This window comes from Arachis ipaensis, chromosome B10 (genome assembly GCF_059453495.1).
Source record: "Arachis ipaensis isolate K30076 ecotype BB chromosome B10, ASM5945349v1, whole genome shotgun sequence".
In the NCBI taxonomy this organism is placed as follows: Eukaryota; Viridiplantae; Streptophyta; class Magnoliopsida; order Fabales; family Fabaceae; genus Arachis; species Arachis ipaensis.
Genome location: NC_142435.1, coordinates 129,317,246 through 129,333,172, shown reverse-complemented (window position 1 = coordinate 129,333,172; position 15,927 = coordinate 129,317,246). Strand labels below are relative to the sequence as shown.

General features: G+C 44.5%; 2 protein-coding genes across 6 annotated transcripts; both read right to left on the bottom strand.

The window, feature by feature from the left end:
* Positions 1-801: 801 nt before the first annotated feature.
* LOC107623034 (uncharacterized) lies at positions 802-7,128 on the bottom strand. Of its 5 annotated transcripts, XM_016325161.3 has the most exons (13): positions 6,700-7,103; positions 5,769-6,032; positions 5,281-5,340; positions 5,082-5,174; positions 4,909-4,973; positions 3,385-3,439; positions 2,668-2,754; positions 2,281-2,365; positions 2,087-2,182; positions 1,703-1,887; positions 1,547-1,635; positions 1,210-1,309; positions 802-1,104 (listed from the first exon to the last, which is right to left on the bottom strand). In XM_016325161.3, the coding sequence occupies exons 2-13, from the start codon at positions 5,769-5,771 to the stop codon at positions 1,060-1,062; spliced, it is 963 nt and encodes a 320-aa protein (XP_016180647.1). In that variant the 5' UTR covers positions 5,772-6,032; positions 6,700-7,103; the 3' UTR covers positions 802-1,059. The 5 variants fall into 5 exon arrangements, 4 of the variants coding, with proteins under 4 accessions (XP_016180647.1, XP_088366430.1, XP_016180648.1 ...); XM_088510304.1 differs by lacking the exon at positions 5,769-6,032 and having other exon boundaries at positions 1,547-1,631; positions 1,699-1,887; positions 6,700-7,128; XM_016325162.3 differs by lacking the exon at positions 5,769-6,032 and having other exon boundaries at positions 6,700-7,128.
* A 3,549-nt stretch (positions 7,129-10,677) lies between these two features.
* Positions 10,678-12,833, bottom strand: LOC148581690 (uncharacterized). Its single transcript, XM_088493212.1, has 3 exons — positions 12,066-12,833; positions 11,046-11,700; positions 10,678-10,814 (listed from the first exon to the last, which is right to left on the bottom strand). The coding sequence occupies exons 1-3, from the start codon at positions 12,831-12,833 to the stop codon at positions 10,678-10,680; spliced, it is 1,560 nt and encodes a 519-aa protein (XP_088349338.1).
* Between the last annotated feature and the right edge of the window lie 3,094 nt (positions 12,834-15,927).

The following is a 15,927-nucleotide window of genomic DNA, read 5'->3' as shown; positions in this document are numbered from 1 at the left end:
ACATTGCCTTCACCCTTTGTTCACACCACAATAACCAAACCTTAAACGCTAAGCATCACGATCTTACTTTCTGATGAAGACAGCAATTACGACCTCAACAGAAACTTCCTTCTGAGCCTCCCGCATCAACTTCACCACACACCGATTGCTCTTCCACGTAGTGTAATTTTTGGAGGGAGAAACAGGGGGAGGGGCTTTGATCATTTGTCTTCTTAGGTTTTCAATAATTCAAAAGAGCAAACATGGGTGTTATGGGTATTTGCATATGGGAATTAAACTATGTTTGGAGGAGTGAGGGATAAACGGCGTCGTTTTGGAGTCTGGAGACTAATATGTCCTATTTTCAAATGATCTAGCCCATGTGTCATCCCATAACGGCCAGATCAATGCCACAAGAGACACGTCAACGTTTTCCGACAGGGCTAACGTACTGAGTTTAACCCGGAAGGGAGGAGGCAGGGTAGATTTGTCCACATTTTTAAAAAGTCAGGAACATGAATATATTTTTCAATCATCGGACACAAAAATGTCCACGAAAAAAAAAATCAAAGACCTATTTATCCTTTTCTCTAAATCTAATTTATATTATTATTCAATTAAATTACAAAATAACAGTTAAACACAATTATTATCTATATTAAAACGGTATATTTATTTATCTTTTTGTTGAATAATAAAATATTATTGAATCATATATAAATTATCAAATTAAATAAATATATTGTACAATATTTTTACAAATTAATTTTTAAGTTTAATATTAATTTACATATTATCTAATATATCCCTAAACAATATATATAGCATTTTAAATTTATACTATATAATATAATTAATTTAGCTCTCCGCGTATCCGGTGAGTCTTAATCTTAGTTTATATGGTTGTAATCAACACTTGTAAAGTCTACATGAGACTTTTCAAGTATCACTGTTCCAAATCTTGGGAAGTTACATTACATGAAATGGAAAGCCAATTCACTTGAAACCAACTCAAATGTTATATCAAACAATATATCCACTTCCTGCCTGCTATAGCTTGGTGCATTCTTATACACAACCTTACTTTGTCCGAACCAACTCGAGCGGCAATGTTTCCATTGCTAGCTGAAATTTCATAAAGGAAATTGGAAAATAAAAGGATCCTTAATAAAGTGAAGAACAATAAATGACAAATGAACTGCTATTTGGGGAAAATGGAACTGAATTTACCCAAAGTTTTGGAGTTCCGGAGTCAGTCTTCTTATGCAGTTGAGATAGCTCTGACTGAAAACTTATGACAATGGCAACTTTGAACTCAATTGAGAAGGGACTGCATGGAAATAGAGAGAGAATAAAATAAAACAATAGACATCAATCAAGCCATCAAGATTTGGAGTGTAGGATCCAAGAATTTTCACAAGCAAATATGAAACAATTTATTATAAGGTTATTTATGAAATGGAAATATAGTTTACCGAGTATCCTTGAGCACATCACATGCAAAAAGTTACAACAATTACTATTGTGCAATACACTGAATGGAAATTATCAAGAACAAGACACTTACCCAGCAAAAGTTGTTGGACACGTCAGAAGCCGTGGAAGTATTACATAGATAGGTATAGTCAAATTATGGCATACATCTCCATCTGCTATCTGATAAATGGAAAGGGAGTTAAAACATTGTTTTAATTTCAAATGCTTTTAAATTTGTATCACTTGCCTGGGTCGTTTGTATCAAAGATGTTTCAGTTGCAATTTTCTCCCCAAGAAGAATGGACTCAACACGAAACAACTGAATGTCGATTGAGTGAATCGGAACTGCAGATGTTTCTACAGTTAACTCACCACTAATAGGACCAGCCAAAGAACACTGAGAAGAGATCTTCCCCATCACCCGAAATCCACCTATTCAACAATACATCAGCATTAACCTCATGATTTTTTCCATTAAAATGTTTGCAAATACTATTATTCAAGTTCATTACCAACAAACACAAGCAAGTTAATATCTGCCACAGTAAATGAGAAATGTGAAAGCAATAAGATAAATGGTTTTAACGAAGCCTGAGTAGAAAGTATACCCTTAAATAAAAGAACAACACACCAGATTTTAATTCAGGAAGCAGAGAGTGTCGTTGAGTGTCCTGGGTTATGTAGAAGATGACCATTTCTGGAGGAATTGGCCGTTGTAGAAGATCAGCTGAAAAAATCCACAAACAAAAGAAATACTAGTAGTTTAATCATGATTACGTGAATAAATGTATAAAAACAGAACATTTGATTGCAACGAACTTATACCTTTATCACTTTCAACAATGAACTCCATTGTTGTTGATAAAGATTTATGTAAGTATCCGCGAGTCACATCTACAGTCACCAAATACTATAAAGGCTATCAATCACCAACTGTCGAAATTAGTTGATAAGTTAAATAAATAAAACAGAGACTTACATGTGTAAAATGAGTTAATTTTGATCAATTTTCAATTCTAAGAATTTACACCATCAGTGAACCATATGGCATCACCAAACTTTATTAGTGTAAAAATATTCAACCTTGATTAAGATCAAAGCCAACTTCTTTACCAAATGTCAAAAAGAGAGATAATAATCAATAGTATGAATGGTGGTGAAAATTTAATCATGTAGATCAGTCGGCTAAGAAAGCATCTTCCATTACATTACCTGGATACTTATATTTGCCCCATGGAAAGTCTCATAAAACTTTTCCAAATTTTCACCTTGCTGTCTAAGGGTCACCGAAAATGGTATCTGCCACAAGATTGCAAACCTTTAAATGAATATGAACACAGTGAACTAGGTTAAATCAAATTAATAGGAAAACCTGTCAAATATGGTACTAAATTTTCACTCAAAAGAACATTATAGTATGTCAAATATTATTTTGTTCAGAAAAGCCAACTTAAGACAGGAACTGCAAGAACAAATCCAACTATGTTATTCGAACAGTGAGATCAGATTTGTTTCGTAGGACAGTATCATATTTTTGGCAAAAATGAGAAAGTAAATCCAGATGAGACAAGACACTCATTAAGGGGTAAAATCATATAACAAAACAGCTTCTTAAAAGCTTAATCTTCCAGATGGTTGCAAGTCTAGAAATCAGATATTTAATTGAACTTCACCATAATTATGAGAAAACCTCTGCAGAATCACATATGGTTATGCTTATCTTTTTATCAAGTTAAATTCCTCTATCCCCAAAACAAGAACCTCATGCACCAGGCCCACCTCTTTGGAAAACAAAACACAATGGGCTAGCTCAATATCTTATCCACTTGACAGCTGATACTAGATATCATGCCTTAAATAAGATAAGTAGTCTAAAAGACAAAACTGTAATAAATAGAAACTTCTATTCATTCACTAATGATATATTACCTCTGTTGTGCCCGAAGCAATCTTTCCAGAAGGTTTAACCTCGATGGTCCTATTCCTGTTTACAAGTTAGTCATAACAAGTTTCATATTTTCCTCTCTAACACCAGAAATTCCTTGAGTGCTATTAGCAAAGTATCAGCTTGAATGAAAGTGATCATGCAAAGCATAATTGTTATCAACCAACTTCGCGATGGCGTTTATGTTGGTCCCAACTAGTTTTTAGGGAAATGATAATGCCACTTCCATTTTTGATAATGCCACTCCACACATGATTCTTTTGCATTGTATATTTTTATGAATTTGTGGAAAAAAGAAGTGGGATTATCAAAATTGGAGTGGAAATATTCATTTCCTAGTTTTTATCTAAAGCATTTAAACTTTTTTATTTGCAAAAAAAAAAAAAACATTAACTCATTATTGCAATATTGAATGTAACTCTTTTCAATTACAATATATCCCAATGATGTTGTTATTTACAATTATAAACTCAATGTTTTATTGTGCCATTTAAGTTTAATAATAATTTGAAAATCAAATCAAACATTAAGTCTATCAGAATTTTGGAGATCACAAATTTCAGCAGAGGCAGCGATGACAGTTTAAGACACATCGGAGGCAGAGGCGGTGGGGTTGTGCCGTGGTGAGGGCGAGGGGTTTAGGTGGAGGTGGAGGGTGGTGGTAGTGGGGTCATGAGGGACAAATTGGTCCTGACCAATCCTAATCCCCCTCTAGCACGACACTTAAATGGTCATTTCATCACAATAACAAGCCAGCTAGGAAAGTTTTGTTATCAGTTCACGGTGGATTTCACAAAAAGGGCTATGTTGTCTCACGACAAACAGGATCAAGGGCCAAATTGTCCTGTTTTTTTTTTGTAATGCGTCGCATTTTCCTCTAGGAAGATATACACGGACCAAATTGGGTGTTTACTCGCAAAATTAACAAATTACAGGGATAATTTGCGAATTTTAAAAGCATAAATACAAGTTGAGTTACACACTGTTGGATCTAAAAGTAAACAACCTAACAGCTAAAATTAAAAGCAAACTTAGAGGACTAATGTTAGCCCCAAATAAATCTGGGACCAACAGAAATGCCACCCACTTTCACCATCAAAAAGAAAACAATAGATGATACAATGTACTCACGAATTCTTCTTATCATTACTATCTTCTTGTTTATATATATATATAAAGTATCGTCGCTCATGAAGATTTACCTAGTCAAAGACCGGTAAGTTAATCACAGTCACATAGAAACTGAATCAAATCCCAAATAAGCAGACTGATCTGCAAATCTATAATTACAAGGTTATGCATTACGGTTGGCTCATCGAGAAAGATCATATATGCAAAAATGAATAAGGTAGAAATCATTTACAATTTGTTATTTTGTTTAGACAAGGAAGCAAGAAATCAATAACACTATTTGCCATATTTTGAAAGGAAAAGAAAATCAACAACATCAATAAAATTCACACTCTGCTTGTCAAATTACACAGTAAGAGAACAAGAAACAAACTTACAAAATAGGGATTGGCTTAATAACTCCATAGAGTGACTCAACAACCCCAGCTGATCCTCCACGAACCTTCACCATACACAACAATAAGGCCAACAAAACCATGAATTAAAGCTTCAATAAAATACAAACTATAAGGTTTGCGTCTTTTTGGTGTAACGAAAGAAAAGGGTGAACCTGCATGTTGACGGATCCTTTGAGAGTAAGGCGAATTCCATAGTGGGAAATTGAAGACTGCGTTTTGATGATGATTTTGCCTTCCAGTGCATCCTGAAGTCAAATTCCCAATCAATAATCGATTAAGAACATTTGAGAGAGAGAGAGAGAGAGAGAGAGAGAGAGAGAGAGAGAGAGAGAGAGAGAGAGAGTGAGTTACCGAAGGGCGATAAATACGATTGAAGCGCGAGAGTTTGAGGTCGATAGACATCGCAACTAACTAAAAAACAAACAAGCACTGGTCACTGGCTCTGTGGCTCACGAGTTATGAGCAAGGTTCTGAAAACCGAACCGGTCATCAAACCGCTCTAGTCACTGGTTTACTGGTCCAACCGGTCTAACCGTGGTTCAACCAGAAAAACCGTTCCATGATAAAATAATAAATAAATTATAAATAAACATCATAAAATATCTTTCAAATTTAAAACCCTACACAAACTATCAGTCTATCACCAACTAAATGTAATTAATTAATCATCAAAATATGCAAAATTAACATCATTATACTTCCATTAAAAATAATGGGATTGAATTGCAGTGCACAAGTTAAAGATAGACAATATTGCCTTAAAGTAATTGAGTCAAAAAGTAAAACAAAACAGGCCTTTTTAATTCTTTTATGCTTGTAGGCTTCAATACAATCATTACCATACAGAGGAACTTTCTTGAAGGAATTTATGGCAACCAAAATAGGCCCTTCTTTTGTCTGAATTGTACAAGATATGATTAACAAGGTTAAATATTGTAGTTAATCAGACCAAAAAAGAACATTTCCCAGTTGTCTCACTGAGTCCAGCCAAATGGAACAAACATCACTGTGTACTAGCATAATTCTAGATCAGACTCAGTTCCAGAAGATGTTATCTTCACCAGCTCCCAATTCCCATTTGAAAGTTGAAGCCAACACTGAACCTTTTGAAACAACGAACTTCAGAAGTAAGGGAAAGAAATAAAAAATTCTAAACTATCCATGTCTTACTAATAATGAGAACAGAAAAACTCAATCTCTTGAACTCAATAATTACATCAGTTATCCAACTAAATAATTGCATCACAGTTATCATAAACTGATTTCAAAGCCTAGAAGCAGAGTGAAATTAAAAACATGAAGCATATAATAAATCAAAAGATCACCAATTGCAATTTTTTAATAAGAACAGAAGTTAAGAACAATGAAAAATGAAGAAAGATTAACATTTTTCAACCCAATTTTAACAAAGCTCATCACAATGATTAACAACAACAAAAAACACTGTAGGAACAGTGAATCAGTAACATGGGCAGTGCAAATTTAAAATTTAAAAGTTATCAATTTAAAATCTATCATCAAATACAATCAGTGAGCAAAGCCAATCAACCAAGCATGACTGAGCATTCTGTTACGATTCTGTTACTGGGAAGCAACAAATTCAAGTTACAGCAACATATTTAACAAATCTTAATAAAGTCCCGATTTAGAGCAAAATTTAGATCAGCAACAAGGCAAATTTATTGATTAGCAATTCAGCAACATGCACAAATACAGGGAGAAGGAAATTTGGAAAAGAGAGAACAGGGAAGCGATGGTTCAGGGACTCACCAACGGTTGACGGCGAGTCGGCAACCACCCCACAGAAGGCGACGAAGCAAGAGACAACCCCACGAGTTGCTTCTGCCGCCGGCGACGAGACAGACGAACCACGAGATGCCAGTGACCGAGACGAGACTCGAGTGACACTGGGAGGCAGAATCGAGCAGAGACAACCACGGACAACGAGCAGCAACCAACGTGCACAGCTCGAGCACTCACTGGCGGAGGGAGGCGCGAGCAGCCGAGCACAGAGGAGAGAGGCGAGATGCGAGCACACGACGCGGAGGATCCGGAGAGAGGCCCGAGACCACGAAGACGGTAGTTCTTGAGTGCGTCGGACGGCGGCAGCAGTCTCTCACTCCGACAGACGGCGACAACGATTGGTGGAGGCTGCTAGGGTTTGTTTCTTCGGTGGAGGCTTAGGGCATTTGCTGAAGGAAGGAGTTGGAGAAGGGGGGATAAGTGGATAACGCGTGCAATCTTTTCCCTTTCCGACCGACCGGTTACCGGCCGGTTCAGCGGTTCTCGAATGGTTTTAGATTGTGCGGTTTCACATTGGACTGGATCTTTTCTTTATCGGTCCGATTGAACCGGTTTGACCGACCGGTCCAATCCGATTTTCAGAACATTGGTTATGAGTTTAGTTTTGAGAATGCAACACTCCACTTCATTTCCTATTATACATTGCTCCGGTAACCTTAGCAACATAGAGGTTAAAATTATGCTCTGTTGTAAATACATATAAAGAGGAAAATATCACATCGGTGTTCCACATATTCTAATTCTGGTCAAATTGATTTTTGTTATTGACAAACTAGTTTTTGAATGATTTTAAAATTTGACAAGCATATCCATAAATTCATCAGAGTGCAATTCTAACGAAAATGTTTGGTAGATCGGGTATCGGACGGATCAGGTTGGTATGCTGGTTGGTGATGAGGGGTCTCGTCTCGTCGTGAACTACCGGTCTGGTGTAGGCGGGGTCCCGAGCACTTCTTGTAGAGGGGGGTGTCACCTGCAAAGACACTCCGACGCTCTAGTCAGTAATGTGCAGGTGAAAAGGGGGGAGAGTGATGTGTGACGTACCTTGAGGGAAGGGTAAAACCTTCCCCTTATATACTGTGTCAGAAGTGGGCCCTACAAGGACAGGCCCACTTTTTTCGAGACGTTCTCCCACAGCTGTAAGTGAGCTGTCTGGGACGCGTGTCCGGGTCGGTTGCGGGGCGCCTCACCCTTGACCGTTCAGGTCGAGTGGGCTCTTGGGTCGGGCCGACCCGTGGAGGGTTTGGGCTAGGCCGTAACAGTGCTCCCACGCGCCAGTGATAGTCGTGGGAGCTATTAGTGGCGTGTTATTTCACGTTCCATGCATCGTCGTCAGGTCGGCCGCCCGTGGAAGGGACATGCCCCCTGCGCGCGTGTCTCTTGGTTGTTGAGACAACCATTCGCCGCTTCGTTCTTCGCGCTGAGCATTAAATGCTCATAATGGGTTGCAAAACCCCATGCGCAAATACTATTTTGCCCCCAAGTCTTTCGCGCTTCCTGAGTGGCGGTTTTAAACAGTTTGCCTCAACTTTTTTCTCCTTTACACTCCTGTTTCTTCCATCTCCCTGCTATCTCCCTCTTCTTCTTTCAAAAATTTCAGAGCGTTGTTGCAGTATCCTCGTGTATCTTCCCTTCATCCTTCTCAGTTTTCGCAACAAATTCAGGTAATCCTTGGACCTCTCTCTTTTCTGCTTCGTTGTTGTACGCTTGTTGTTTGTATTTGCTTTGTGTTCTTGCTGTCTTGTTTGGTTTTTGTTGCTAGATGACCTTTTAGTGCTAAGTAGATGTGTTAGGGGAGGGGTACCATTCCAGGGTAGGTTTTTAGGTGGCTTGCGTGATAGGTGTAGCTTTGGCCATGCTTGATCTTAACTGTTGAATAGGGTGGACATAGTTTCTGGGTTTTTTCGGAACTCTCGACCTCATAGACTAATGGAGTGGTACCCCCACTGTAGGTATGCCTCGCGTCGTCTCCCGGCTTTTGTTTCCGCTGCGAACTATTACCCCTACGCCTGGGTGACCTCAGATGTGAAGGACTCGCCGAACCAGATGGATCTAGAGGAGTTGACGGAGTTCCGGCAAGCCGGGTATCTGTGCGGGGGGACAGATGAGGAGGCCAATTACGAGACCTTCGTTTCTGCCCCCAACGAGCGATTGTATGAGATTAATTTCCATTCTCCCCGGGTCACCGACTGGATTTGGTTTTACAAAGCCATATTCACCCAGGTTGGCGTTCGCCTACCATTTTCCGATTTTCAGATGTCGCTTCTTAATCGGATATCCGTGTCGCCGTCGCAACTCCATCCGAACAGCTGGGCTTCTATCCGCTGTTTCGAGATAGTTTGTGAATATCTCGAGCTGCCGGTGTCAATGGATGTCTTCCTCTTCTTCTTCAACCTTACCAACCCTTCCAAACAAGGAAAGGCGAGGAAAGGGTTTCTGTCCTTCCGGTCTGCCCAAGGCTGGAGAATATTTGGCCTGTTCGAGGACTCTTATCATGGGTTCAAGGACAAATTCTTCAAAGTTCGCCCCGTTAAAGGTCGCCATTCCTTTTGGTTATCGTTAGAGGGGGAACGCCCCATCCCGACTTATTGGAGCTTCGGGGCGGGGTCTAATTCTTTCATTAAGGTGACCTACAAGGGAATGTCCCCTGTAAATAAGAGGATTACCGATGTGCTGTTTGATCTTTTTGGGAAGAATCCCGTGAACCCCCACCTCCTTATGGGTGAACGGGAGTCCGCCAGGAATTATATTTGTGAGCTGTTCTGTCTTGTGCTTTTGCATTGTTTGTTGTTTGATTTGTTCTCCCCGACTTCAAGACTAACGTATTTGTTTCTCTATTGTAGTGGAGATGTCTGCTTTGGTGACCGGGCTCGAAAATTTAGTCAAGACCTTCTTGGAGGATAGCGATGAGGAGAATGCTGACGAGAAGGAGGCCGGGAAGCCGGAAGGCCCTTCTGGGGAGAAGGAGGATCAGGCCGTGCCGTCTCCCCAAGACACCGCAATGACCGAAAAGAATTCAGCCGGGGCGCAGGCTTCCCCTATTCCCGAAGAGGCGGCTGTTGTTGGTCATTCGCCCTCTACCCGCCAAGAAGATGACGATGTGGAAACTGTTCATACTCCTAAGAGGCTGAGGGCCTCCGCCAGCCCGGAAGGAACCCTCACCGTGATGGAAAGAAATTTTGATGCTGGGACTTTCATCGACTTCCAGCTGATCCCTGGCACAGAGGAGCACTTCCTTGGCACCGACTTGGCGGGGCAGGCGAGGTGGATGTATCGAACACTTCTTCGCGGAGCTGTGATAGCCCGGAAGGCCGAGTTCGAGTTGTCGGGTATGCAGGCGTTGCGAAGGAAACTTGATACTGCTGCCAAAGCCAACAACGAGTTCAAGGTCCAGGTCGAAAAGCTTCAGGAACAACTGGCTACGGCGGAGATGGGGTGGAAGGATGCCGAGGAGAGGGCTGCGTCATTTGAGGAAAAAATGAATGCCTCCGACGCCACCGTCTCTCGTCTAACCGAGTGGGAGATGACTCTAGAGAGCCAGCTTAACGCCGCGCAAGGTCGGGTGGTCGCTGTGGAGAAGGAGCGCGACGCGGCCGTCTCGTCGGCTGAGGCTGCGCGAGCCGAGGCGGGAGAGTTGAAAAGGAAATATAAGACGGTCAGGAAACAGGGGAACAACGCAATCTTTATGACTGAAGAAGCCCTCAAGGCCCAAGTGAAGATCATGGTCCCGGAATTCGATACATCGGCTATTGGAGTCTTCAAAACAATCCAGGACGACAAGATTGTTGATATGCCTCGAAAATGAGCTCTTGTAACTTTGTGTTTTTGTGTGGCTTTGTAAGATACTTGTTATAACTGTTGAGACCTTTGCTACTTTTTAGTGGTCACCTGGTCGGCCTTTTATTATCGCCTTTATTCTGTTTGTTTAGTAGCACTTATGTTTTGTTACCGTTTTTCTGGTGTGGACTTATTGTTTGTGTCCGTTTTGCCGTTTATGTTGGTAACGGTTGGAACCGTCTTGGTCTTGTTATCACGGCCGTTAGTCATGGCTATGATTCGACTGGCTCCCGGGGTGATCAGTCCTGGGTTGCCATTGAAGAACGCGATTGTGTGGAATACGTATTGGAGAATAGTAGATAAAAGAATTTAGACAAGTAAAAATTAGTCGTTAGCCAGACAAATTTGTGAATATGGCAGGTACTTGATAAAGATAAATAGCTAAGAATTAACACGTGAATAGAGTAAGCATCTATTGGCTCGTCAGGCCGCTTGGCCGGTGTGCCCAAGCTACGAATAGAATCTCCTTAGGTTACCTGCATTCCACGTTCTTGGGATTTCTTTGCCGTCGAGTCTCTCCAGCTTGTAGGCGCCTTTGCCGAGCACTTCTTTGATTCTATAGGGACCTTCCCAGTTTGCCGCCAGCTTTCCTTCTCCTGGGGTTGGTAAACCGACGTCGTTGCGTCGCAGGACGAGGTCTCTTTCCTCAAATTTCCTCCTGAGGACTTTAGTGTTGTAGCGCAAAGCTATTCTTTGTTTCATTGCTGTTTCTGACAAGTGGGCCATCTCTCTGGTCTCATCCACCGGGTCCTTTTCCACTACTTCATCTACTCCTGCGAGAAGTAGTTGTGGACTCGGTTCGCCAGTTTCCACAGGTATCACCGCGTCGACCCCGTATGTTAGGCGAAAGGGGGTTTCCCCCGTGGAACTTTGCTCGGTTGTCCGGTAGGACCAGAGGACCGAAGCGAGCTCGTCGGCCCATGCGCCTTTCTTGTTGTCTAAGCGCTTCTTGAGGCCTAGTAGGATGACTTTGTTTACGGACTCCACTTGTCCATTCGTCTGGGGATGTTCAACTGAGGAAAACTTTTGTTTTATCCCCAGGCCGGTGAGGAATTCCGTGAACTTCTTGTTAGTGAATTGCGTCCCATTATCCGAAATGACGACCTCCGGGATGCCGAAACGGATTATCACCTGTCTCCACATGAACTTCCTGCAATTGGATGAGGATATGCTGGCTAGTGGTTCAGCCTCTATCCATTTGGTGTAGTAGTCGATGGCAACTATGAGATACTTAACTTGTCCTGGGCCGACCGGAAGGGTCCCAAGAGGTCGACTCCCCATTGAGCAAAAGGTCGGGTAGACGTCAGTAGGCTCAGCTCGGAAGCCGGCGCTTTGTGGAAGTTGGCGTTTTCTTGACACTTGACGCATTTTCTGACAAATTCCCTGGAGTCTTTCATCATTGATGGCCAGTAATACCCAGCTCGGATGAGCTTCCTTGCTAGGGCTTTGCCCCCGATGTGGTGGCTGTAGCATCCCTCGTGGACTTCTCTAAGTACGTAGTCCGTCTGGTCGGGGTGCAAGCACTTCAGTAGGGGTTGGCTGAGTCCCTTTCTGAACAGTTGTCCTTGTATGATTGCATATTTGGCTACCTCCCTTCTCAACGTTTTGGTTGTCTTCTCATCATCAGGTAGTTTGCCATGTTCCAGGAAGTTTGTGATGGGGTCCAACCAGGAGGGGCTTGATTCCGTCAAATGGAGGGCAACCGTTGGCTCCTTTACCATGCCCTGGATGAGGGACCGGTTGCCCACTCTCGGTTTTGTGCTTGCTAGTTTAGATAGGAGGTCCGCCCGTGTGTTCCTCTCCCTTGGAACGTGTTGGACCGTGACTTCCTGGAATTGCCTGGTCAATTCTCTAACCTTTTCCAAATACCTTTGCAGCAACGGGTCTCTTGCTTGATAGCTTCCGTTCACTTGCGAGGTGACAACCTGTGAGTTGCTGCACACTTCCAGCCTTGTCGCCCCAACTTCCCAGGCTAGGGTCAGTCCTCCCAAGAGGGCTTCATATTCTGCTTGGTTGTTCGATACGGGAAATTCGAACTTGGTCGATTGCTCGTATACGACCCCGGCTGGGCTCTCTAAGATGACCCCAGTGCCCCCGGACGTCTGGTTGGAGGCCCCGTCCACATGGAGTCTCCACCGTGTGCCCGTTTCCTCTGGGGGATCGCCTGTTACCTCCACTAGGAAATCTGCCATTGCTTGGGACTTGATTGCATATCGGGGCTCGTACTGCAAATCATATTGGAAGAGCTCGATGGCCCAAGTCATCATCCTTCCTGCCAAATCAGGCTTTTAGAGTACTTGGCGAATTGCTTGGTCCGTTCTCACGATAACACAGTGGCTCTAAAAGTATTGCCTCAGCCTTCGGGAGGAGGTTAGGAGTGCCAGCGCCAGTTTCTCCAATTTGCTATACCTCAGCTCTGCTCCTTGTAACGCCCTGCTTACAAAGTAAATTGGTTGCTGAGCCTTCCCTTCCTCCTGTACCAGCACTGCTGCAAGCGCTTCCTCCGATACGGCCAGGTAGAGGTAGAGTGGTTCTCCGACCATTGGTTTTCCGAGCACCGGAGGTGATGCCAGGATCTCTTTGAAGTGGTTGAACGCTTTCTCACACGCAGGGGTCCATTCAAATGCTATCCCCTTTTTCATCAGATTGAAAAAGGGCAGGGCTTTTGCTGCCGATGCGCCGAGAAAACGGGATAACGCCATCAGCCTCCCTGCCAATCGCTGTACGTCTTTGATACAACCCGGGCTCTTCATCTGGAGAATCGCTTGGCAATTCTCAGGGTTGGCTTCTACCCCTCTCTGGGTTATCATGAACCCTAGGAACTTCCCGGCTTCCATGGCAAAGGCGCATTTGTGCGGGTTGAGCCTCATGCCGTTTTGTCGGAGGGACGCGAACACGCCCCCCAGGTCGCTTAGGAGATCGTCGGGTCGTGTGGTCTTCGCAAGGATGTCATCCACGTAGACTTCTACTGTCTTGCCTATGAGCTCGCTGAATATCTTGTTCATCAGCCTTTGGTACGTGGCGCCAGCGTTTCTCAAGCCAAACGGTATCACCTTGTAGCAATAGATCCCTCCGGGCGTTATGAACGCCATTTTGTCTTCGTCGGGCTGGTGCATCGGTATCTGATTGTACCCAGAGTAAGCGTCCATGAAGCTCAGATACCGGTACCCCGCCGCCGCGTCGACGAGTGCGTCGATGTTGGGAAGGGGATAGCAGTCCTTGGGGCATGCCTTGTTGAGGTCAGAGTAGTCCACGCACATTCTCCACCTCCCGTTGTGCTTTTTCATCAAGACCACGTTCGATAGCCAAGTCGAGTAGTCCAGCTCTCGGATGAACCCCGCTTCGAGGAGGCTGGCCGTCTGCCTGGCCACCTCCTCTGCCTTTTCTTGTGACATCTTCCTCCTCATTTTGGCCACTGGTTAGGCTTCCGGCTTGACAGCCAGACAGTGCGACATGAGTTGGGGATCTATCCCCGGCATGTCGGCCGGTGTCCAAGCGAACAGGTCGTCATTGGCTCTGATCATCTCCATCAAAGGTCCCTTCAATCCATGGGGGAGATTTCTATTTATGAACGTGAACTTCTCCTCCGTGTCCCCGACCTTAAATTTTTCCAGGTCCCCCTCTGGTTCGGGTCTGGGTTTGTCATCCATTCTGGCGTCCAGGTCGGCTAGAAAAACCCCTGATGCTTCTTTAGACTTTTTCCTCAAGGAGAGGCTGGCGTGGTCGCAGGCAACTGCCGTTTCCAGGTCTCCTTTGATGGATCCTATAGATCCATCATCAGCGACAAACTTCATTACAAGCAGTTTCGTGCTGATCGCCGCGCCAAGGTCGTTGATGGTTTTTCTCCCCAGAATGATGTTGTAAGCTGTGGAATCTTGCAAGACCACAAATTCTGCCATTACTGTCCTCCGCCCCTATCCTTGTCCCACTGAGGTCGAAAGGGAGATGATCCCGTCCGGCTTGATGAAGTGGTCGCCTAATCCTACCACACTGTACTGTGGGTCACTAGGTCGGTGTCACGCAGCCCCAGGGCGTCAAATACGTTGCGGAACATGATGTTTGAGTCTGCCCCCGTTTCCACGAGGATCCGCTTGACGAGGCCGGTTCCGACTCTGGTCGTAATGACCATAGGGGGACTTTCCAGTATCTCGTCAAACCACTGGTCTTCGGGACCAAAGGAGATGGATGGGAGCCTCCGGGAATTTCTCGCAGATGAGGAGGAGACGGCCAGGATCCTGGCGTCTTTCTTCTGTGCCGCTTTCGACCTCGGGGCCGAATTCCTGGCAGTTACCACGTTCACCACCGTGAGGCCGTGGTCGTCTCCCTCCGGTTCTTGGCGTTGCCTTATCACCCGGGGCCTGTCTTCGCCTTCGTGGTCGCGATTCCGTCTCCTTGGCTCTCTAATGAGGTGGGAGAATTTGGTGAACTTCCCATCCCTGATTGCTTGCTCTAGCGCATCCTTCAGGTCGAAGCAGTCTTGGGTCTTGTGTCCGTACCCCTTGTGATATTCGCAATAAAGGCTCTTGTTTCCTCCTGTTCGGTCCTTCAGAGGTCGGGGTTTCGACAATATTCCTTTCTCGGCTATTTGTTGGTAAACTTCCACGATTGGTGCCACCAGGGGGGTGTAGTTGGTGAACTTCCCGACTCGGGGAAACGGCCTTGGTGTTTTGCTCGGACCGCCGTCCCTGGCGTGTTCCTTTCGCCTTTCTCCGCCCTCTTGGTGCCGGGTTTGGGTGTAGGGGGTTGCCGTTTATTGGCAGGCACGACCCGGCTGACTTCTTCGTCATTAATGTACTCCTTAGCCACACATTGGATTTCCTGCATTGTCCATACTGGCTTCGTAGTGAGGTGCTTTCTGAAGTCCTCGTTCAGGAGTCCGTTCGTCAAACACAGGCTTGCCACTGAGTCTGTCAGCCCGTCGATTTCCAGGCACTCGTCGTTGAATCTGTCTAGGTATTTCCTGGTCGACTCGTCGGGTCGTTGGGTCACCCCAAGTAGGTTGATTGAGTGTTTCGCCTTTGCAATTCTGGTCGTGAATTGGGCTAAGAAGGCATGGCTGATGTCCGCGAAGCTGGTCACCGAGTCTTGCGGGAGGTTATTGAACCACCGTATTGCAGGTCCTGCCAGGGTGACCGGGAAAGCGCGGCATCTTACCTCGTCCCCCACTCCCTCCAGGTTCATCCTGGCCTCGAAGGCCATGAGGTGCTCCAGAGGGTCTTGCGTTCCGTCATACCTCATGTCCGTGGGCTTGTCAAAATATTTTGGCAGCCGGACTTCGAGTATGGAACGATAAAATGGGGTCGCCCCCATTATCACGGTCCTCGTGTTCTCGTCGTTCTCCCTTCGTCGTTCTCCCCA